The 23,202-nt window shown below is 36.2% G+C and overlaps 2 protein-coding genes across 3 annotated transcripts in view; one reads left to right on the top strand and one right to left on the bottom strand.

The window, feature by feature from the left end:
* Positions 1-6,010: 6,010 nt before the first annotated feature.
* Positions 6,011-8,343, bottom strand: LOC114417044. Its single transcript, XM_028382170.1, has 7 exons — positions 8,269-8,343; positions 7,945-7,986; positions 7,088-7,246; positions 6,740-7,003; positions 6,333-6,414; positions 6,172-6,262; positions 6,011-6,074 (listed from the first exon to the last, which is right to left on the bottom strand). The coding sequence occupies exons 1-7, from the start codon at positions 8,341-8,343 to the stop codon at positions 6,011-6,013; spliced, it is 777 nt and encodes a 258-aa protein (XP_028237971.1).
* Positions 8,344-10,753: 2,410 nt separating this feature from the next.
* The window catches only part of LOC114413652 (mediator of RNA polymerase II transcription subunit 25-like), a 52,082-nt gene continuing 39,633 nt past the window's right edge, over positions 10,754-23,202 (top strand). The window contains exons 1-4 of one of the 2 annotated variants that reach the window (XM_028378156.1): positions 10,754-11,355; positions 13,412-13,442; positions 20,403-20,466; positions 20,971-21,101. In XM_028378156.1, coding sequence (XP_028233957.1) covers positions 11,258-11,355; positions 13,412-13,442; positions 20,403-20,466; positions 20,971-21,101 — 324 coding nt within the window. In that variant the 5' untranslated portion in view covers positions 10,754-11,257. The remainder of the gene's footprint in view (positions 11,356-13,411; positions 13,443-20,402; positions 20,467-20,970; positions 21,102-23,202) is intronic. The other variant, XM_028378165.1, reaches the window with a different exon arrangement.

Raw genomic sequence — 23,202 nt, 5'->3', positions numbered from 1 at the left:
TTGCCTTGGCAGATGAAAATGTAATCTCTCCACAACAGGCTTTCTAGCATGTATTGGAAAACAAAAAAATTTCCAAGTAGCTTTACATGGAGAAATATATCTGCCATAAAAAATTCATAATTAAAAAAGTTAATTAAAGAAACAATGAGTAAATTAAGTATTCATGTTAAATTAATATTACCTGCAATCTACATATTCTTTAATCTCATCATTTTGAGTGATAGGATTCTCAAGTGCACCATTAACATCATAAACAACAACAGCAATGACTCTGTCATAATCTTTGTTTATGTATTTAAATAGATATTTAATGGAAGTATTTTGATTACACCATTCAATATTTATATGTGCTTGGTATTTCCTCAGTAATTTTGCATTGTAAGGTACTATATATCTATTATCAATAATAACTCCATTCTTTGAAATTGTACGACCATCATTTCTTCTATGATAGATTGGATAGCCATTTGAATCTAAAACAGTTTAAGGCTGAAACATTTTAGGGTAAAAACAGCTACACTTTCCTTCTTTCATACATGGGGACTTAGATTGTAGAATTCCACATGGGCCATGTACCATATGATTTTGCACTAATGTATAGAGTTTAAGGTCATTTTCACGTGAAGGAATTTCTGTTGATATTATCTGGTCAATTTCATCTGAAGATGGATATTTATTGTCTGGGTGTAAAAATAGCAATAGATGCACGTGAGGAAGTCCTCTTTTTTGAAATTCAATTGTGTGCATATCTACAATTGTTAGCTGATTGTATTAATAGTGCAATAGTAATATAGAAATTCTGCATAGTTGTATCATATGAGGGAAAAATGAAAAGTAATAAACAAATGTATAAGTTTAAGAACCACATTAATAGCAAACTCACATGCGACTACTTTTCCAAGCAGGTGTTTTTTTGTTAAGTCAAAAAGCATTTGTTCATACTTCAATCTAAAAACATGAGAAATAAGGTTTGGTCTATCTGTTGCTTTTAGATTCAAAGGTGCAAGTACTCTACGGATTTCAGGCCAATTTGGATTACATGTTAAAGTAATAAAAAGATTTGGAAAACCAACATGACTGCATATTGTCATACCATCAAAGTAAAGTTGATCCATATAATGTGGACTGCCAACAAAGGTTGAAGGCAAAATCACTCTTTTTCCTTTAGATGAGCCTTTACTGCTTCCAGCATCCAATGATGTTTGTAAACTACAATACTTGTCAACTCTAAGTTTTTTTTGGTTGTTCCTGATGTAGCTAAGTCTTTCAGACTCAACCATGGTATGTGCTTCAACAATGAATTGTTGGAATAGTTTTTTAGAATGCAACAAAGTTTGTGCTTCATTTGACCTGGACTGCAGTCTATAAGAAAACCACTCTCTCATTGTTAGATGATTTCTCTTCCTTTTTCTGTTGCTAGATATAGAACGGTGAAGTATATCAGGTCTATATCCATCTTCACCATAAGGGAAGAGTAAATGGTACTGCAGTCCTAGATAGCTAAAGTGTAATTCATGGATTCTTTGTAATTCTCCATTTTGAGTTTCAACAATAATATCCCTTCTTGAGTCTGCATCAAAATCACCAACAATCAGGGCAACAACTTCAGAAACATTTGGGAGATTGTATGTACGACCATCTTTTTCACGTCCAGCTATCAATCTCAATTTTACATTATCTAGTTGACTATCTGTCCCTGGCCATTCTGAAACTTTTTGCATGGACATTGTGGTCATCCAGCATTTGACTTAAAGTTGAAACAATGTTTGGTTAAATTGCAGCATGTTGGCTGCAAAAAATAATATAAAAATAGATCCATTGGTGTCAGAAAACATGTTTTCCCAATCAAAATTCTTCATATTTGATAATAAAAGAAACAAAAGAACTACTACCTCATGGTATTAATTCTATTTTCAATTTCATTCTGCATATCAAAGATATATAATTGTGCAAATTTCGGTTGTTTTCCAGGCATTGGTAATAAGTTGCCTATTCGATGGCATGGTTGACCCTGAATTCTAATTATAGGAGGTCCTCTAGTTTCATTGATTGATTTGTCTAGCTTAATACCAGCAGAGGTAAAGGCAAACATCATGTTATATGTCTGTATGTTATGCTGATAATTTTTACTATTAGTTGCATTATCATCAAACAAAAGTCGTTCAAGATATTTTGGTGGATTTTGTAATAATGGAAGTTCAACTTTGCCATCTCCACAACATAAGCTGAATTTTGGACTTGTTGTATTTTTATCTTTTGAAATTCTTTTATTATATCACATTTTTGCATTACAATGCCTACATTGCATGGCTTGATCACCCAAATCAGAATAGCCTGAAATTGTTTAATGAGATAGTACAATTTAATTTAAAGCATATCAGTTGATATCGTTAACCTTATATCAAAGCTATAATTATTACCTTCAGTGTTGATTGCATATTCATTAGTGTTGGATTAGCAATTTTCATCCTCAGACAAAAAATTAGAATCAGATGTTGTAACAATTTGAGTTAGATATCATAGATATAATTAAAATTTGGGGAAAAAATGGAGCAAGGATTTTCTATCATTGTACCTTGTGTAGATTCAGAATTCATATCCTCTAATGAATCAGCTGTCATGACTTAAGAATAGAGACAAATTAAGTCAAATTGAACAGACTAATGTTTTTTTTTAAAAGAAAACATCTTATTTATAATTTCTCACCATGACATTGTATATCTTTCAGAGTGGAATCTATAGTTGTCTCATGTGGTCTGTCAGGCTGAGTCTTTTTTTTTTTTTTTGCAGGATAGTTTTCCTATTCATCCTGGATTTAGCTGAGGTAGATGGATTTGCATGTGTATCGTTTTGCATGTTTGCAATTGATATCGATGAAGCTGTTTGATATATCAATTCACCACCACAAAGTTTTGAAATGCACAAAGAGAAAATTATACATCAAAGGAATTCCAAATGTGTAGTTGTGTAATAAAGAGAAAATTAAAGATGGAAGTTGAATTTAAGTACGTTGGCAAATGACCCATGTAACAATGATCAGACTCACATGTAAAGATATTCTATATAGAGGAGTAAGTTCTTGATGTAGAATCAGCTATGTGATTGATCTACACCTTTAGAGCTAAAGAATTTAGAACTCAGCTTCGAACAAAAGATGGAATATTTTGTAAATTAATAAACAAATGTTAATTGACATCAAGCAAGAGATGACAAATATGAAATCTGGGTTTGGTGGATTAAATGTGATTAGATGTTTTTATATAATGGATTTCATAATTAATGAACAAATTTCTTTTGGCATAGAGCAAGATATGCTAAGTATCAAATCTTGAAATTAGCAGCCAAAATTGCAGCTAAAGATTCACGGGTAAATTAATAAATAAATTTTAATTGACATAAAGCAAGAAACGACAAATATCAAATCTGGGTTTGGTGGATTAAATGTGATTAAACATTGTTATATAATAGATTTGATAATTAATAAACAAATTTCTTTTGGCACAGAGGAAGAGATGACAAGTATCAAATCTAGAGTTGTTGCAATAAAAAAGAAAGTTAAGCATGAAATTAAAATTAGAAGGCAAAACTACAACTAAAGATGCACGGTAGAAAAATTTAGTATATAGCAGTTATTGCATTTCCATTTAGAGACAGGCGTTGCTGCCAGTGTAGAAAACTTTGATATCAAACGTTGTCCAATCTCTCTTTGATTGATGAATATGTGATATTTAGAATCAATCTCTCTTTGATTGATGAATATGTGATATTTAGAATCCTCATTCCTAATGGAATTGAAATGATCATTGCCTTGAATCTCTCTTTAGTTAGTAGTGATTATATTAAATTTCAAGGTTAGCTGTGCAATAGCAATAAAGATAGGATTAGATAGTTTTTAAAATTTCTTAATATGTCAATCTATTCTGCTGATTGTAATGACTGATAATTAATGTTTAAGTAGCCAAAAAATAGAGTTTAATTGGTAAATGTCAACTTATGTTTTAGTTTCTGTGTAATTCCCTAAAAAAAACCTTAATTCATCAGTTATCTTGACTTGTTTACATAGATAAGCATTTTGACAATGATTGAATAGATTGCAATTTCGTAATAGTATGGAATCGAAATAATCCTTGTGTTGAATCTCTCCTTAGTTAGTACTCAGCAGAGAAAAGAAAAACCTTAATTCATTAGTTAAGTTGAGTTGTTTAGGTTGATCAGGATTTTGACAACAATAGAACATATTGCAATTTCATAACATCATTAACAAATAGAGTAATGCAAACCCCAAAAAAACCATTGTTTCATTTAATCAAAGAGAAAAGAAGTAGTTTTGGTTTCAAACTGCAAAATGAACTTAACCAAAATGACACAAGAATGAGATTCAACAAAACACCCAACACTTAATGTTTGAACCACGTGGTCCATGCAAAGATTGTAAAAACCACAAAAAGTGCCACGGGGCAGTTTTGGTTTTGAAGTGCAAAATGAGCTTAACCAAAATGACACAGCAATGGGATTCTACAAAACACCCAGTACTTAATGTTCCAACCACGTGGCACATCCAAAGAGTGTAAAAACCACAAAAAGTGCCAGAGGGCAAATATTACAATTTGTTCATACGATGATAAAAAAAACATTCAACACAACCTGTGAATAGCATAATTCATTCAGGCTGACAAAGCTTCGCTAATTTATTTGAGGAAACTTCGGCAGGTGAAATCTCAAAGTTCTTGTGTCCATCATCATCAGAAGATACACGCTTAGTTGGTGTCAATGGAATCCTGAGAAGAGGGTCATGATCGGCGGTAACAGAGACAGATTGCTGCATAAAATATTAACTGATGAGTAAGGTAAATTTTGTTGCCATCATCACAAGATACACCAGGAAAAACACACAAGGACAACGGTAGCTTACAGATTCAAGCTCTGTAGGCTCAGCCGAGTCAAGCATTGAACGGTCATCATCGACGGTAACAGACACAGATTGCTGCATAAAATATTAATTGATGAGTGAGCTAAATTTTGTTGCCATCATCGCAAGATACACCAGGAAAAATAGAAAAAGACAATGTTAGCTTACAGATTCAAGCTCTGTAGGGTCGGTCGAGTCAAGTATTGAACTCTCGGTCTTGCAACATGGTTGCATCATATATGGATTGAGAGTAAAGAAACAAATGGAATATATCAATACAGTCACAATAACTAAAATACACTTGACAAAAGACAACCTCAGTATCGGGAAGCATATCCAACACAACATTGATAAAGTCTAATTCATCTGAATATTTAAGAACAACAACATTCCTGAACCTTGGTTGTACCTTAACTTTGAATGCAAGGAAACAACCCAATAGCCTATCTAGTGCCTGAGGAGAGGCATTTAAATCAACATCGCCATCCTTGTAGGGAAAAAATCAATGAGTTAAAATGAACAATCAAAATGGATAGCAACCTAACAAATTTTGATTGTAAATAAAAAAACACTGCTTGATAATACAATAACATACTTCTATTTTGAGCCTGTTGACTTCATCCACCGATTGACCAATTAACTCTGCACATTCACGGTCCTAGAGCAAAAATTTGGTCTGTTCGCCCTTGTGATTAACCATCACTTCAACTCTATACCTGCCAATGTACATACAAGTATAAGAAAAAGTAGTTGATGAAGGTCATACCAATTAAGCAGTGAATCAATGACCTTAGTACAAGTTGGTCATTGTCTTTGCCACATGGACATGTGAATGGCACAGTTTCTATGTTAGTTTTTTTGTGACATTGACAGCAAGCCGAATAACACCATGAATAGTTGTCCATCACTATAGTTGTAATCTTGGCGATAGTAACACAAACAATTTCCTGTTTGCAAAAATGGGCATTAGATTTTGTACAAAGAGAAGGTACAAATGAATAAGAACATCACCTCGAAAATGGCATTTATTTGAGAGATATTTTTTGCTTCAGCCTTTGATAGAAACACATCTTTTGATGATAATTGAGATGACCCTGAAACCTATGAACTCCCTTGTCCAATAGGCATCAAAACTGATCTAACCTCAATCCCTAAATCTAAAAGGCTATAAGAATAGAACAAATGCAAAACCCCAGCAAAGATTAGTTACATATTTAACAGTTTCAAATTACAAACACAAAAGTAACACATTGTCAAAATACCTTTCTCTGAATTCTTGGATTTCCAGCACAAGCTCGTTGATCATGAGTTTAGACGCCCTGAAAGAATTACTAACTGACAGCGGATATGATCCTGTAGATCAGACCCGAAAAAAACATTATTTAGTAAGCATGACAATTGAGAAATTTCACATTACACTGACCCTGGGCTTCCTTGATCCTGGCATGTGTCAAAAGAATAACGATGAGTCTTTCATCTTCAACCTCATTCAAATAAGACAAAAACTATAAGCAGTAATTTTCCAGAGTGTGCAAGATAGTACCTGCCCACTATCAGAACCAAACAACAATAAATGTATCAGTATATCAGTATCGAATCATCATCAGATACAAATAACAATTACACACACTCAAAACTTAAATCCTAAAACATAACCTCAAATCCTTTAATTTGAAAACAACCCTTGTATTTTATGAGACATATCGGAATACCACTTCATCAACCACGCCAATGACATCTAAAGCAACCACAAGATAAACGCATGTTATTTGAAAAGCCATAAGTACCTTAATAAAAATCAATGCACAAATTGCAAACGATCTTACTAACCAAGAGTCCAGTTTCAAAATGACCAGCAATGACAGTGGAAAAATCAACAAATCTGAATTTCCTAAAAGGTAAGTGTTCCATATTACATTGCCTAACAACAGTAACTCCAATAAAAGATAATTTATATTCATGATCACAAATTCTGAATTTTCCATCATTCTTCATAACTTTAAAATTATGCATCACATAAGTCAAATTTTCCTTAAAATCATCCTTCCAAGACTTTAGCTGATCTTGTTTGCAAACAACATGGATTTCATCTCCCTAAAATATACAAAGTATATAAATACCTCATTGAATGGTCAATAATACAGGATATAGATAATAAAAAAGCGGCCAAAAACATACATCAGAATCAACAACCACCATTTCGGCTTGTTTAGACTTTTCAGGGATCCCAATGAACCAAAGATCAGTGATCCTTACAAAAAGCTTAAGAGTTTCCCTTGATCCATCTATCAACTTAATCTTATCAGGAAAACATGCCATAACTTTATATCGCAAACCCTGAACAACAACACCAAGGAAAACAGAACATCAATTAAAAACCAAGCATATAATCAAAGGGGGAAAAATTAAATTGGCACCAAACGGGGAACCAAAGTTAACAACCTGTGACCAAAAAAACAAGTTGCATATGAATCGATAAAAATAAACACCTGACCATGTGAGTAAACAGAGTTAACAAAAAAGGCGACAAACATATAAGAATGCATTAACACAAAAGCTAACAAAGCATACAAAAAACAACCATACTCAAGTTAAGGCTCAACTTCTCTCACCCAAACCCAAACATGGGTACAAAAGTATAACTTTCATTCCTCGCACCCAAAACGAACAACTGACCAAAGGTAAACTATAAAACAAACGTAACTCAATAAAAAAAACAAAAAATAAAAATTACAAAAACACCGAAAAAAAGTTCTAAAATCAGGGGGAAAAGGTAAGAGAGACATGCACAACATAAACATTGTCTTTTCTTCTCACAACCAAGCCCAGCAATGCAACAAAACCAAACTGGAAAACAAACTCCTCAACCAAAGGAAAACTGTAAAATCACAGCCATGCACAACAAAAAAGTTAGAAAACAAAGCACCAAAGTCAGAAAAACACAAAAAAACAGTTCTAAAATCACCCGCAAAAGGTAACACACATACAAACTGGAAACAAACCGAACACAAAGACAATCAGCAATAAAACAATACCTTTTTTCTCACAGTCAAGCCAAGCAACGAAGCCAAACCAAACTGGAAAACAAAAAGAAAATTGAAAGCAAAGAAAAAGGAAACAGTTTTGATTTCCAACTCGAAAATGAAACAAACCAAAATGACACAACAACGGCCCACCAGATTCCACAAAACACCCAAACCACGTGCCCAACCAAAGAGTGCAAGTTAGCTTAAGCATCAGACACATGGCACAACACTTGCTTTCTGAGCAAAAAAGTAAACACGTAAGGGACAACATTTGCTTTTTGAGCAAAAAAGCAAACATGTAAACCGCACACGTGTTGCTGCTGAAGAACAAACCAAAATGAACAAAAGCGAATAGGGCGAAAAGGTAAGAGAGACATCCACAACATAAACATTACCTTTTCTTCTCATAGCCAAACCCAACAACTGAGTAAAACCAAACTGGAAAACAAACTCCTCAACCAAAGAAAAGTTGTAAAATCACAGCCATGCACAACAAAAAAGTTAGAAAACAAAGCACCAAACTCAGAAAAACATGAAAAAAGAGTTCTAAAATCACCCGGAAAAGGTAACACACATACAAACTGACAACAAACTGAACGCAAAAACATTCAGCAAAAAAACATTACCTTTTTTCTCACAGCCAAGCCAAGCAACGGAGCAAAACCAAATTGGAAAGCAAAAAGAAAATTGAAAACAAACCGAAGGCAAAGACAACCATGCTCAGTATACTAAAAACCTCACACCTTGGAATCCAGAACCAAGCAAAGAGAAAAGAAACAATTTTGGTTTCCAACTCGAAAATGAAACAAACCAAAATGACACAACAACAGCCAACCAGATTCCACAAAACACCCAAACCACGTGCCCAACCAAAGAGTGCAAGCTAGCTTAGCATCAGACACATGGCACAACACTTGCTTTCTGAGCAAAAAACCAAACACGTAAGGCATTTTTTAGACACACGTGTTGCTGCTGAGCAACAAACAAAAATGGCAATAAAATGACCATAAACCCAACAAAGGGACACGTGCCAATTTTCTAAGCAGGGGCACAATAGGCTTTTTCCTATACTTCTATTTTATAATATAGGATATAGATTGCTTGATAATGAAGAGCTATTATATAATAATAAAATACTTGTTACAATAGCCATAATATACATTTTATTATTCTTAATGGAGGAACTAATCAAGGTTGTTATGGTATTGGTAATAAGGTGGATGGGTCTCTAGTCTTGCTTATAAATTGCTTGTGATGTTCCATTGATTCACACACTTCAAAAAAGACAAAGGTTAGAAGATCTTTATCTATCTCTAAAGAGTAATATGCTATGTATTTTTACTTGTAAGAGAGCATATGGTATAAAACTTGATAGCAATGCCTATAAGAGGTATGTTTTTGTGTACCCTTCCACTTATTGAATAATTTATTCGTGGTTATATCATGAACTAAGGTTTTAAATTTTTTACATAAAATCCTAACATAACCAACATTTAACTAATTAACACTTACCTAAGTGGTTAATAATTTTGAGAAAAAAATAGAATAATTAGAAGTTGTAACAGCTCCCACAAGTTGATACTATGATAATGAAATCCTAAAAAAACCAACACTTAACTAAGTAACAAGAGAAAGTAAATTCAACAATTGAGTTTGATCACAATTTCTTTAATTAACGCTTCCGCCTTTCTCTTTCATTATGTGCCTCCTTGGTAATTTGAATCCTCTCTAACTTCTTCAACTCCTCCTCTTCACTCTATGAGGGGTAGAGTAAAGAGACCTAAAGAGCATTTAAAGGTGATCAAACACACTTCAATCTCAAGGCCAAAGTGAGAGTAGAAAACTCTAGATGGTGCACTTGCTTCAAGTGGAAGAAGGCCTAACCTAATAATGCACTATTTTTTATTTAATTTTATTTAAGTATCTTTGGACTGATTTTAATTGTAATAAATGGACTGTTTTGATGCTAACTAGGAGCCCAAATTTTAATTTTAGAATAATGTTATTTTTAAGCTTAAATATGTATTTGTCCCTGTAAGTTAGCATTTTTTTTAATTTTTAATCTCTATAAGTTTATTTTTCTAATTTTAGTCCTTATAAGTGGACGTCTTTCCAATTTTAGTTATTATAGTTTTTTTTTTCATTTTTAATTCTTCTAAGCTTGCATTTTTTTAATGTTAGTGCCTTTAATATTATATTTTTTTCATTTATAATCTTTTTAAGTTCGCGCTTACCAGAATCAAAATTAAAAAATATAAACTTACAAGGATTAAAAACGAGCAAAAAAACTTATAAGAACCAAAATTAAAAAAATACAAACTTATATAAACTAAAATGAAAAAAATAAACTTAGAGGAATCAAAAATTAAAAAACACTAACTTTTAAAAATTAAAAACATATTTAATCCTTATTTTTATTTAAGTTATAATTTGGGTCATACAATTGTTTCAACCTTTTGATCATATTTCTTAAAATTAAACCACCAATTTTATTAGAAGAGATGTGCTGTCAAAAAATTCTATAAATAAGAATATAATTTCTATCAATTATCGAAACTGAAACGAAACTTTAAATTTTATACTAACTCCTCATTTAAACAATATTACATCACATACTCTTATAAAAAAGATTACTGAAAAATTATGTCCAATCTCAAACAACCATATAATTTACTCAAACAAAAAAGTTACATAGTCTCTTTCATTTTCCAATTTTACTTTAGATTGTCTTTGTCCCTTGAGCATTCATAGAGCTCCCTATTTTCTGTCCCAGCAAAGCTCCATATTTTCAGTTCTCCATTTGACCTTAAACACAACATTAGTACATAATTTCACCTTATCTTCTTGCTGCCGTGCGAGAATCCCTGTTACCGAATAGGTATAGACAATAAAAATAAATAAATGAAGCCAATTGCAATAACATTGGTTAGAAAAACAATACGAGTTACCAATTTGATGACATCAGTCACCAACACAAACAGAACAAAACAACAAACAAGCTTTATACACAAACGACTTTTGAGATTCATCAAACAATGGGCAGTCAAACACTCCCCGTGCTGGTCACTGCACTGGCGACCGTATTCATCCAAAAAATTAAATTCTCAAAAGAAGAAAAAGAAAAAAAAGGAAAGTGTGTGTGATTATTGATTATTCGTTTCACTATTATGGTAACCGTTTGAATAATTGAATGTAACCTTCTATTTTTCCAATTCTGCATGTGAGAGTATTCAATTTCTCACATAAATTGAGATTTTGAGACCAAAGACTTTTTCTTTCCCTACAACGCGACACAGCAAATCGAAACCTTAGCACTTTCGAGATGGCGGAGAAACAGCTCATCGTTGCCGTCGAAAGCACCGCTGCTATGGGACCCTATTGGGACACCATTCTCATGGATTATCTCGACAAGATGATCAGGTTCTCCTTCTTCTCTTTCTCTTTGTCATTTTTTTTCTTTCAATTTTAATATTAATTTTGGTATTCCTTTAATTTTTAATTTTGTTTTTCAATTTGATCAAATCAAAATTAGGGATTTTCCTTTTTTCCTTTTTCTTCTTTTTGGTGTGTTGGGGGTGAGGGATTTAGGTTCTGGTTTTGATTTTAATGTTAGTTAAGCCTTTGGTTTTGGTGTGGCTCTTGTTGGTGGATTGTTGTTGATTTTGAAAAATACACAAGTGAGAAAAATGAGAAAAAAAAACACAGATGTTGTTGCCCTTGATGAAACCCTGTTTTTTATTTTTTGATGTGTTGTTTGTGTTCGAGATTTGAGGTTGTGTACTACGTAGGTGTTGTGTTGGTGAAGTTGGATGAGAGTTTTAACGTTTAGTGTTAACCATTAGTGGCAATGAAAAACTCTGATTTGTTTTTTGGGTTATATGCACGTGAGAGGTCTATCCGGGGAATTTGATAATCTTTTTGCAGGATTATTGAGGAACCATCTTTCTTTCTTAATTGGGTTTTGTTCGAGTTTCTAGGAGTACGATACTTTTGATTTTGGGGTTGATGTGTTTGTTTTGTATGCTGCTCCCTCTAGCACCGGATTAGATTGCAGTATTAATAAGTTTTGGGATAGGGAGGGTTGCCCAGTTCCAAAGTTAGGGCATGCCACAAGCCTCAATGAGGGATTTAAGTGGTACTTATAGACGACCTACCAATGAAGGATTGCCATATGAAATCAAACCCCATGCCTTTTTGTTAATGCTATTTGATCCTACCAGTTGAGCCAATCCTCAAATCCTTAATGGTAGTCATTACAAGTTTTCTTAGCTCAAAAGAATATTTAAAACAAAAGCCATGGCAATAATTGGTTTCTAATCATGCTGTAAAAGCAAAACGTTGTCAAGCATATTGTTTATAATTTATACTTGCATATGAAAAAGGAGATTATAATATTTACTGCTGCACAAAAATATAAATATTATTAAATAACCAAGCAACAAGATGTATATTCTTAGAAAAGGTCCTCTTGAACCATAGGCAACTGGTAGCACCCTTTATTTTTTCATTGACGGCAATTGAAGGTTTGTTATGCAGAAGACCATTTAAAAGAGAAGGTGTTAAAAATATCCTCCTAACCGTGGCACAAAAAGAAAAAGAAGTAAAAAGAAGTGTGCTGTTTATGCTGTCGTTTGGTGTATTTAGTCGGAGCAGAATGACCACTTATTATTAGGGTTGACCTTTTGTCCTTGTTATGGTTTAGATTCTATTTGCCTGATTGTTGCTTAAGATCATGGTTGTTCCAACAAGGTTGCTGTTACTAAGATGTAGAGACATTGGTCAGCCTTGTTACATTCTTAAGTTTTTTGTCTTTGTTTTATGTTGTCTTTTTTCATTTGGAGGATTTCTTATCCTCACCTGGGATGTATTTTCTTCAAGTTCTCTAATAAAATTTCCTTTTCCTACAAAAATATTTACCATTATAATAAGGCTCTTTGATAGAGGCCATAGCAGAATATCAAAGGAAGGTCAAGACAATCCTGCCCTACAAGAAGTCTTGAGATAGGGTAGAACACTTAAAATATCCAAACATTCTTTGCAATCAAATACACCAATAGGTAGCATGTGGGCATAAAGTCATCCTCCTTATTTCTGCCGAAAGCCCAACAGAAACTGCTGTAACTCTGACAAGTGACAAGACTGAATTCACCAAAAATTCAAAAATCCGAATCATCTTTTTCTGAATGAAAGTGGCTGCTATGCTAAATAGGTAAAGGTGTCTGATCAAGTACCAAAGAGTAGGACAATATATTTATTAGTCTTGTACTTGTAAAAATATTTTGGGAATTGGAATTCAACAGAAATCTTAGCTCATCATAGCTAATTTTGTTCCTCACCTGCTTAGGACTTTGGAATTCAATACAAAACATGCATTGACCATTATGCCTAAATGCTCCATTTTTTTATATGTAAATTTCAGTTTACTGTCATAGATGATATAAAGCACTTCTTTTAATCTATTGTGGTATTTGTGCAGATGTTTTGGTGGAAATGACTCAACTGGGCAGGTAATACATTTTGCTTTAATGAAAATTTCACAATCTTTGGCAAAAATGAAAGAAAATACTATTGTCTAATATTTCGCTGCACGCTTCTGCTTTAGTTGTCTTGTATCTTATTTTGGTGAATATGTGTTGGTTATTTTCATGGACTTCAGAGTAACATATTCTTTCCTAATTGCCTGTCAATAGAAGTAGGTATGCTTTTAGCCTAAAGTTTCTCTTGATGTGCCAAAATTCAATTATATATATTAATACTACTAGTTACTAACAGAAAAAGGTTTGTTAGGTCATTATTGATTGTTTAGAGAAGTCAGAAGTGAATTTATTGTAATCATATTGCATAAGTTGTTGATAAATGCGTCGGCCATTTGTTGATGTCATCTTCATTCTCTAAGGTAACTCTTCTGCTCACTAGGTGAAAGGGTAAGCTGCTGAGATTGAGATTTTGCACTTCATATTTGGCATGTAATGTAAGCAATGCTGAGTTGCTTACCCATAATTACATTAAGAGATGAGAGAGAAAGAGAGAGAGAGAAAGAGAGAGAGAGAGAAAGAGAGAGAGAGTGAGAAAGTGAGAGACAGAGCTGGAGAGCGAGAGAGAGATAGAGACAGATAGTGTGGCGGCGTCAGAGATAGCCATAGAGCGAGACACAGAGATGGTCCGAGAGAGGGTACGACGATCACTGGTAAAACGAGGGAGCGATTGCTAGGTGGAGATCAGAGACATGCTAGACTTCATTCCTTGCCACGAGATCATCAACGGTCTCATGGGAAATTAAGAGGAAGACAACGACAAAGATGGAGTGATAGTGAACAAAGGGGGAATTCTGAGGATAGGGGTTGGCATAACGAACATAGGAAGGATGACAGGTATGAGAAGGAAGGAGAATGGACGGAGGTCATCAGTCGGAGATCAGCGAAAGCACGGAAGAAGAACGCAGAAACCCACAGAACTTCTGATAACCATGGTACAAGGAGTAAGCCATCAGAGCACTATCCCAACTGGAGATATAAGGACGATATCACATCCTTTTATTTTACTCACTTCCCTGACGAAGCTAATGAAGTAACTCTGTGGGAAAACTTTAAGAGATGGGGGGATGTGCGCGAGATATATATCGCCAAACGTCGCAATAAGGATGGAAGAAGATATGGTTTCGTGCGGTTTAAAGGAGTGTCGGATGTTAAACGCCTGGAGGTTTATCTGGATAACATCTTCATCAAAGACCAGAAGCTCTTTGTTAATATTCCCAGATTTGCCAGACCAATTAGACCAACCAGAACTCAAGTCGTGCAGTCAATCATCACAAAAGGAGGGGAGCAAAAGAAAAACGTTAACAAAGGCCGACAAGAAGGCTCTATACCTCGAATGCGATCATACGCAGAGGTGACGGCTAAGGGTGGTGTTTCAGGCAGTAAGGTGGCAGACGTAGCCTCATCTTTCGTACTTTCCATCCCAACCAATGACAACGACGACTACTGGTGCAATGGGGCTTGGGTTGGGAAACTAAAAACACCTATGGCGATGGAGAGCATGGAGGATCGTATATCGTGGGATTTTGGGTACAACGTTCGTACCAAATTTCTGGGTGATGACATGGTTCTGCTCACCGGATTATCCGACGATACAGCCCAACAAATCATATCATCGGAGATGGACGGTGGCAAATCAATATTCTATTCTCTAGAGAAGTGGCGACCAGGACTCAAACCAAATAATCGGGTCATTTGGATACAGTTATGGGGCTTCCCGATTGAGGTTTGGAATACTGATAACATGCGGAAGCTTGTTGCATGTATCGGTGACGTGATAGAACCAGATGACGATACCGAGGATCGCCGACGTTTGGACCGGGCACGACTGTTAGTCCGAACCCCACTCCCGCCGACGATTACCAAGCTAGTCACTGTTCGCCTAGGGAACATAGACCATAACGTTTGGATGGTGGAGGAGATCGGAGAAGATGGCGACGCGAGGTACAAGCGGAACGATGTGCATGATGATTGGACTGATGAGATTCCATCCGACGACGGACATGACGGAGCAGACGACGACGCCTCCGACACGACGTTCTCGTTCTCGCCGGAGTTATCTGTGAAGAAGACGACCCACGGCTCGAACCACTGGTCCCACGATATAACCAGTGGTCTCGGCCAAGGTACCGTTACCCACTTTAGTCTGACGGGTAATAATACCTCTGACGACACCCGCAGGAAGAAGTCAGCGGTTAGAGATGACCATAACCGGTCCCAGCCTCCCCTTTTAGCTAATGTTGACTCTGCTAAGTACTCGACAGAGAAGATCACAGGAGTTGAAGCACCGGAAAAGGAAACCTCGACTAAGGCAAAAGCTGGGTCATGGTAGGAGGATGGAGATCTTTCGGGAAGCATTTTGAATGTTGAAGGAAGTCCTCAAAAGGCGTTTAACTTAAATGGGGAAAGCTTGGCAGCACAAGTGGCTACGGGACTGCACCTAGATAAATTGTCTACGCAACTTCATTTGGAGAGTGGCCCAAGTACTAAGTTGGGCCCAATAGGAAAGTCTGAGGGGTGCAACAAGAATATTTATCCATCTAAGGCCCATTTATCTAAAGAAAGCCCGGATATGTTCTCTAAAGTTTATTCAAGGCAACGAAACGCATCAGCAAGAGCTATATCTCTTGAGCCTGTTGCTGAAGAACCAAACTTGATAAAGGAGGGCATTGGTCAGCAGCATGTTAGTGGGCTGATTGACAGTGGTCCTAAATCTGACGATTCTGAGAAAGGTCAACTTCCACTAAATGCAGCAGAAAGTAATTCTCAAGCCATAGAACAGGCCAAACAGCAATGGTGTCTCGCGAAGATTCTGGGTGTTCAAGCTGCTGATATGGAACAAGAAGATGGTATTCACAGCTTTGCTAATATGGAGTATTGGGACAGGAAAGAGGCTATGGAGCTGGGGAATAGGAAGATTCTGCGATGAATATCCTATCTTACAACATTAGAGGGTTAGGTAGAGGAATTAAATGGACCTCTATCAGGAAGTTGGTGGGGAAATTCAAAATAGATCTGTTATGCCTTCAAGAAACTAAGAGAGAAGCTTTGGATGAAGCCTGCTGTCGATCTTTGTGGGGCCAATCTGACGTGGCTTGGGTTTGGCAACCTGCTATCAATCCTGCTGGGGGGCTCCTTTGTGCCTGGAACCCTAATACTTTTCAGGTTGATTCTCGGGTTATGGACAAAGACTTCATTATGCTAGGTGGAGTTTGGCTGCCTGACATGCATAGGGTGGTTGTGGTTAACATATATGCTCCCTGTGACCTCCAAGGAAAGAGACAGCTGTGGCAGAATTTAAAAAACATAAAGATTCAATCCCAAGACTCAAGTTGGTGTTTTCTAGGGGACTTCAATTGCATTAGACATCCTTCAGAAAGAATGGGATGCAATCGCAGCAATTCTGATAACAGTACCATAGCTGAGTTTAATGAGTGGATTGCTGATTTAGAAGTTGAGGACATACCTTGCATGGGAAAGCCTTTTACCTGGGTCAGGCCTAATGGATCTTGTAAAAGCAAGATTGATAGAGTCTTGGTTAGTGATGGGTGGTTAGATAAATGGCCAGATAGCTCCCAATGTAATTTAGAAAGGAACTACTCTGACCACTGCCCCATAATTTTGAAATCTAAAAGCATCGACTGGGGTCCAAAGCCTTTCAAGGTTTTTGATGCTTGGCTCAACAACAAGGAGTACCAGAAAGTGGTGAGGGACTGTTGGGCTGACAACCAGCTCTTCGGATGGGGTGGATTTGTTTTAAAAAATAAGTTCAAGATCTTAAAAGCTAGACTGAAGCTATGGAGTAAAGAGAATGCAGCAGACATGTGTACCAAGGTGAATCAAATCCAGCAGGAGATGAATGAATTGGAGAACTCTTTGCCATCCCAGCCTTCTGAGCAACAAGTTCAGCTGCTGAAAAAGCTTCAAGCTGAGCTTTGGGACAAGGCTAATTTCTATGAATCCACCTTGAGACAAAAGTCCAGAAGCAGATGGATAAAGGAGGGGGACAGCAACTCCAATTATTTCCATAAATTAATTAATCACAGCAGGAGAAGAAATAACTTGAGAGGGTTAACAATTGACAACTGTTGGGTGGAAGACCCTAACCTCATTAAAGCTGAAATACTGCAGCATTTCCAGAGAAGATTTCAGGAATCCCAGCTGCATAGGGCTAACTTGGATGGAGTCTCATTCAATGTTCTAACTCATATTCAGAGGGATTCTTTGATTGAACCTTTTAAAGAAGAAGAGGTGCGATGTGCTGTGTGGAGCTGTGGAAATGATAAAAGTCCGGGGCCAGACGGTTTCAACTTCAGATTCATTAAATTCTTTTGGGAGGACTTAAAACCTGAATTCCTTAGGTTTATATCAGAGTTTTATGTTAATGCTTCTTTCCCTAAAGGAAGCAACTCTTCCTTCTTTGCTCTGATACCTAAGATAAAGGATCCCCAGCTCATTAGTGACTTCAGGCCTATCTCCCTCATAGGCTGCATGTATAAAGTTATCACCAAATTGCTGGCTAATAGGATGAGAAACATCATGTCTCAGATTATTGATGAGAGGTAGACAGCTTTTATTAAAGGGAGACAGCTGCTTCATGGAGTTTTGGTGGCAAATGAAGTGGTCGAGGAGGCTAGGAGATCTAAGAGACCTTGCATGATTTTCAAAGTGGACTTCGAGAAGGCCTACGATTCTGTCTCTTGGCAGTTTCTTTTTTATATGCTCAGCAGAATGGGATTTCCTGAGAGGTGGTCTAGGTGGATCAGGGGGTGCCTTACTTCAGCTTCCATATCTGTCCTTGTGAATGGCAGTCCTACTGCTGAATTCAAACCTCAAAGAGGGTTGAGACAAGGGGACCCTTTGGCCCCTCTTTTATTTGATCTAGTGGCTGAAGGATTGACAGGTCTCATGAGGGAAGCTGTGTCAAAGCAGTGTTTCTCTAGCTTCTTGGTGGGAAGCAACAAGGTGCCTGTTGACATTCTTCAATATGCCGACGACACGATATTCTTTGGAGAAGCATCTATGGAAAATGTCAAAACTGTGAAGGGTATCCTAAGATGTTTTGAGCTGGTGTCTGGTTTGAGAATTAACTTTGCTAAGAGCAAATTTGGAGCTATTGGGCAAACAGAAGATTGGTATCTTCATGCTGCAAATCATCTTAACTGCGCCTTGCTTCAATTTCCTTTCAGCTATTTAGGAATTCCAATTGCTGCTAATCCCAAAAGAAGGATGATATGGGATCTTGTAATTAGGAAATTTGAAGATAGGTTGAATAGGTGGAATAAGAGAAACATATCCATGGCTGGCAGACTCACTCTTATTAAGGCTGTTTTAACAGCTCTACCTTTGTTCTACCTTTCCTTCTTCAAGGCCCCTAAAACAGTCATTAATAGGTTATCCTCCATCCAAAGACAATTTCTGTGGGGAGGGAAATCAGATGAGAAGAAGATAGCTTGGATTTCTTGGACACAATGCTGTGCTTCTAGAGATGCAGGAGGATTGGGGATCCAAGACTTGAGAATTTTAAATAATTCTCTACTAATCAAATGGAAATGGTTCATGTTTAACCAACCAGACCAGCTGTGGAATAGGATCTTGATTTCCAAATATCAGGGGTGGAGAGGACTGGACAAGGGGCATCACAAACACTATTTCTCCAATTGGTGGGCTGATATAAAGGCTCTCAACCAAGATCCTAATATGAATGCTGTCTTGAAACAATTCTGCTGGAAGATGGGTAGGGGTGATCAAATTTTGTTTTGGGAAGATGCTTGGGCTGAGGATGGATTCCCTCTCAAAGATCAATTTCCAGAGTTATACTCAATTTCTTCTTGATAGAACATTATGGCGGAAGTTGATCCATGTAGCCGACCCCACCTAGTGGGATAAGGCGTTGTTGTTGTTGTTGTTATACTCAATTTCTTCTCAAAGAAATCATACAGCGGCTGATATGGGATCCTTTTCTGAGGATGGTTGGGAATGGAATCTTCTTTGGAGAAGAAACCTGTTTGATCATGAGACAGAAATTGCCTCCAAGTTCATTGATCTCATTTCAAGGACTAGGCTTAATAGCAATCTCAATGACACCTGGGTTTGGAGAGCTGATATTAGTGGCAACTTCTCTACTAAATCGGCCTACCAACTTCTAAAAGATGAGCAGTCTTCCGAGGTCCAGTACCTGGCTTTCCGGCAACTTTGGGATATCAAAATCCCCCCGAGAGCACTGTCCTTTGCTTGGAGATTGTTATGGGATAGACTTCCCACTAAGGACAACTTGGCCAAGAGGCAAATCCTTATTAATAATGACCTGTGCCCTTTCTGCAACAGCAACCCTGAATCCGCTGCCCATTTATTTTTCACATGTGACAAAATTCAACCTTTGTGGTGGGAATTTCTATCCTGGGTGAAGGAAGACAGGACCATCCATTGTAGACCAATGGATAATTTCCTTCAACATGCTCCTACTGTAGGAAATCGGACTGTTGGTAGAAGATGGAAAATCTGGTGGCTGGCAGCTACAGCATCAATTTGGAAAGTCAGGAATGATATTGTTTTCCAAAACCAATCCTTTGATATCTCTAAATTGGCAGATAACACTCTTTTCCTTATGTGGACCTGGCTGAAAGGGTGGGAAAAGGACTTCACTGTCCCTTTCACACAGTGGTCCTCAGCAATGCCTTTAGTTTTTATCTAAATCTTTAGGAAGGGCTGGTTGTATGTGATGGTTTGGCTGGGTGCCTATATGGCTACTTTTGTTGTAATTTATATATATAACCTGTAGTACCTCTGGTACTTTCAGTTTTCAGTTATCAATATAAATGATATTTGCAGTTCAAAAAAAAAAAAAGATGCGATATTCTTTCTATCTTATGAAGGGTGATCGTATGGTTCTGGTTCATCCATTAATCTTATGTTTTCCCTTTTCTTTTGCAGAAATCTTCTGCTTCCATTGTGGAGTTTGCTCTAGTCACCTATAATACTCATGGATGTTATTCTAGTATGGTTTTGCTAATTTTCTTTTTTCATGTTACATGAATCATTGTTGTTTAAAAGCTGTTCATTTTGAAATTTTGGCAAAATTTTAGAACTAATGTTGTTCAGCTATCCCGTGCCACCAGTTCATTTTCTTTTTTTATCTACACCTGTTTTGCATTTCAAATAACTTCTTACCTTACCTATTAAAAAAAAAGGAAAAAGGAAAAAAAACATTTAAAATATAAAGTTTCTGCAAATTGTGTGTGTGGAAGGATGTTTTGTTTCTAAACATAAAATTTGTGCATTGTGTGTGAGAGTGTGTGTGTGTGTGTGTGTGTGTTTGTTTGTTTTTCTTAATTGGAAGTTAAACTAGAAAGTTGACAAAGTTTATCTACCCACCATTTATTGAAAGTACAATCTCTTGGAATGTGCTACTTGAATTCTGCCTGGCTGTACACTGGCGAATTTATATGCAATTGACTAGTCTATTGAGTATACTTACTTAGTTGAGCATTATTGGATGCAGGTTGCCTTGTGCAACGGAGTGGTTGGACCAGGGACCCAGATGTTTTCTTCCTGTGGCTATCATCTATACCCTTTAATGGTGGTGGTTTTAATGATGCAGCAATTGCTGAAGGGCTTTCTGAAGCTCTGATGGTATGCATGATGGCTAGATTTAGACTCCTGTTTGCTTATATTCTTTCAATGTTACTTTGATATACATATCTCATTCTGATCATTCCTGTATGTTGTTTCCTTTTATTTGTTATTCTCTCTCTCTACAAAATGGGTCCTGGATTCTTTGCTTACCATGTCCTGGATTTATTTATTTTGATCAAAATATTCTTATGCAATAGATGGAATGTGGTCGACATTTGGGATATATAGGATAAGGTCTGGATCACAGTGAGTGTTATGGTACTTGGAAATTTCCCCATGTCTAATTATTGGAAATGCATATTATATCTCAATAGTAATAGTTGAATACATGACAAACAAGTTTTAACCACAAAATATTCAAGTATTTGAGCTGAAATAATGGTGAATCACAGTGATAGTGATATTGCTGTGCAGTTTTATTGGTGCATGAATGTATTTGAACTAAATTAATTTAATGAAGCTGATCAAATGAACTGTTCAGGAGCTAAATTGGCTTGATTGGTTCATATTGGCTCATTTATACCAATTTATCTCCTTAATATAATTTGAGCTAACAAGCTGAGTTGGAATGTTCACAATATTCATTATAGCCAAACCATATTTATTAATAGCACCTTCGCAGTGCTATCATGGTGGAGTGGCCATCAGGCATCAGCAGCTACAAAAATTGATTCGTCATACGTTTTTTTTTTTTTTGTGGCCACAATCTACATGGTTTATAGTACAACTTTATATAGTGGTTTTGAAAACCCTTTTTGGCCATTGAAAACTGTGTTGTGGAATGTGAGCAGTTTTCTGGTGACAACCACCCTTCACTCTTCTCTCTGTTCTGAGCCCTGTACTCTCGATACCCTCTGTTATGTTCCATCCTTTCCTCTGTGTGGCAGTGGACAGGCTATGGCACCATGTCAAGGACCTTTGTTGTTATTTACTATGTTTTTGTTTACACTTATATGGCCTTTTATTGTTAATTATGAGTATATCATGAATTTGAGTTTTTTTTTTTAAATTCATTTTTGAGTATTTATATGTATAGTATTATTTATTTATACTATCTGTCTTAGTGGCCATTCCGCCATGCATTATATAATCTTAGAATGTAGATTTGGGTCTAGGGTGAGGGTTGTCCCCCACTTATATATTCTTTCTTGGTACTATCTCTAATCAGTGTGGGACTTGGACTTTTCCCAATACATCCTCTCATGCCCAACACTTTTGGGCTTGGCACATGGATAATATGGTGGGTGACTCTTTTAATGGATCTAGAATAGGCTTTGATACTATCTTTGAATGTATGTTTGAGTCTAATTCAACCCCAAAAGCTAGCTTATAGGGTGAGGGTTGTCCCCTTCTTATAAGATGGGTTTTTCCAATATATAACACTAGTTTTTTGGGGTTGGCTACCATTCGCCGCTATCCAACATTGATAACTATGGGTTGAACTAGAGCTGAGTAATGAAAATTTATATGGATAAAAAATTTACATGAAAAAAACATTGTGGTCATCTTGTTAACTTTATTTACCATAAGGGTCACTGGCTATTTTGTCATAAGAATGTGGGTACTGCATGTATAAAATTGTTTCTGTAAATCTGGTTACTGCATGGTGGTTTGAAACTAGTGAGGATAGTAGATTGCATGTTTTATAACCCGGTGAAAAGGGGTAGAGGGAGAACTAGAAGACCATTGTAGGAAATTGTTATAAGCGATCTCATGGTGAATAATATCCCTAAGTATTTGATCTTAAACCAAGCTCAATGGCGTTGTGCAAAGTAATTGACCTCGCCTTATGAAATAAGACTCCTATTGTTGTTGTTGTGTTGGTAAATATCTTTTCCCCAATATTGATCAAGTTACCAAGCTTAGTTTTTCCGGGCTTCGTAGTTTCCGGTAAAAAATAGTATTACAACTAAGATAAGTTATAGTTAATATGTAAATGTATTATTTCACAAGATATATTTATCATACATTTTAGACTTCCATTTTCAAATATATTATCATCTTTAACTATTTAAATATCATATACAATAACACAACCGACAAAAGTTGCTCTGTTCTATTTTCTTGGGCTGCACTATTCTTAGAATGTGGGTTTGAG

This window comes from Glycine soja, chromosome 1 (assembly GCF_004193775.1).
Source record: "Glycine soja cultivar W05 chromosome 1, ASM419377v2, whole genome shotgun sequence".
NCBI lineage: Eukaryota > Viridiplantae > Streptophyta > Magnoliopsida > Fabales > Fabaceae > Glycine > Glycine soja.
The sequence above is the reverse complement of the archived record's forward strand: the minus strand, read 5'-3'. Positions and strand labels throughout refer to the sequence as shown.

Bases quoted from the DNA above. Each gene is read 5' to 3' on its own strand.
- LOC114417044 (XM_028382170.1), bottom strand. From the start codon at position 8,343: ATGAGAAGAAAAGGTAATGTTTATGTTGTGGATGTCTCTCTTACCTTT. The intron at 6,263-6,332 runs GTCAGTGTAATG...TCTGATCTACAG, and splicing joins CAGGATCAAGGAAGCCCAGG to GATCATATCCGCTGTCAGTT. The intron at 6,075-6,171 runs GTATTTTGACAA...CTATTCTTATAG, and splicing joins ATCCAAGAATTCAGAGAAAG to CCTTTTAGATTTAGGGATTG.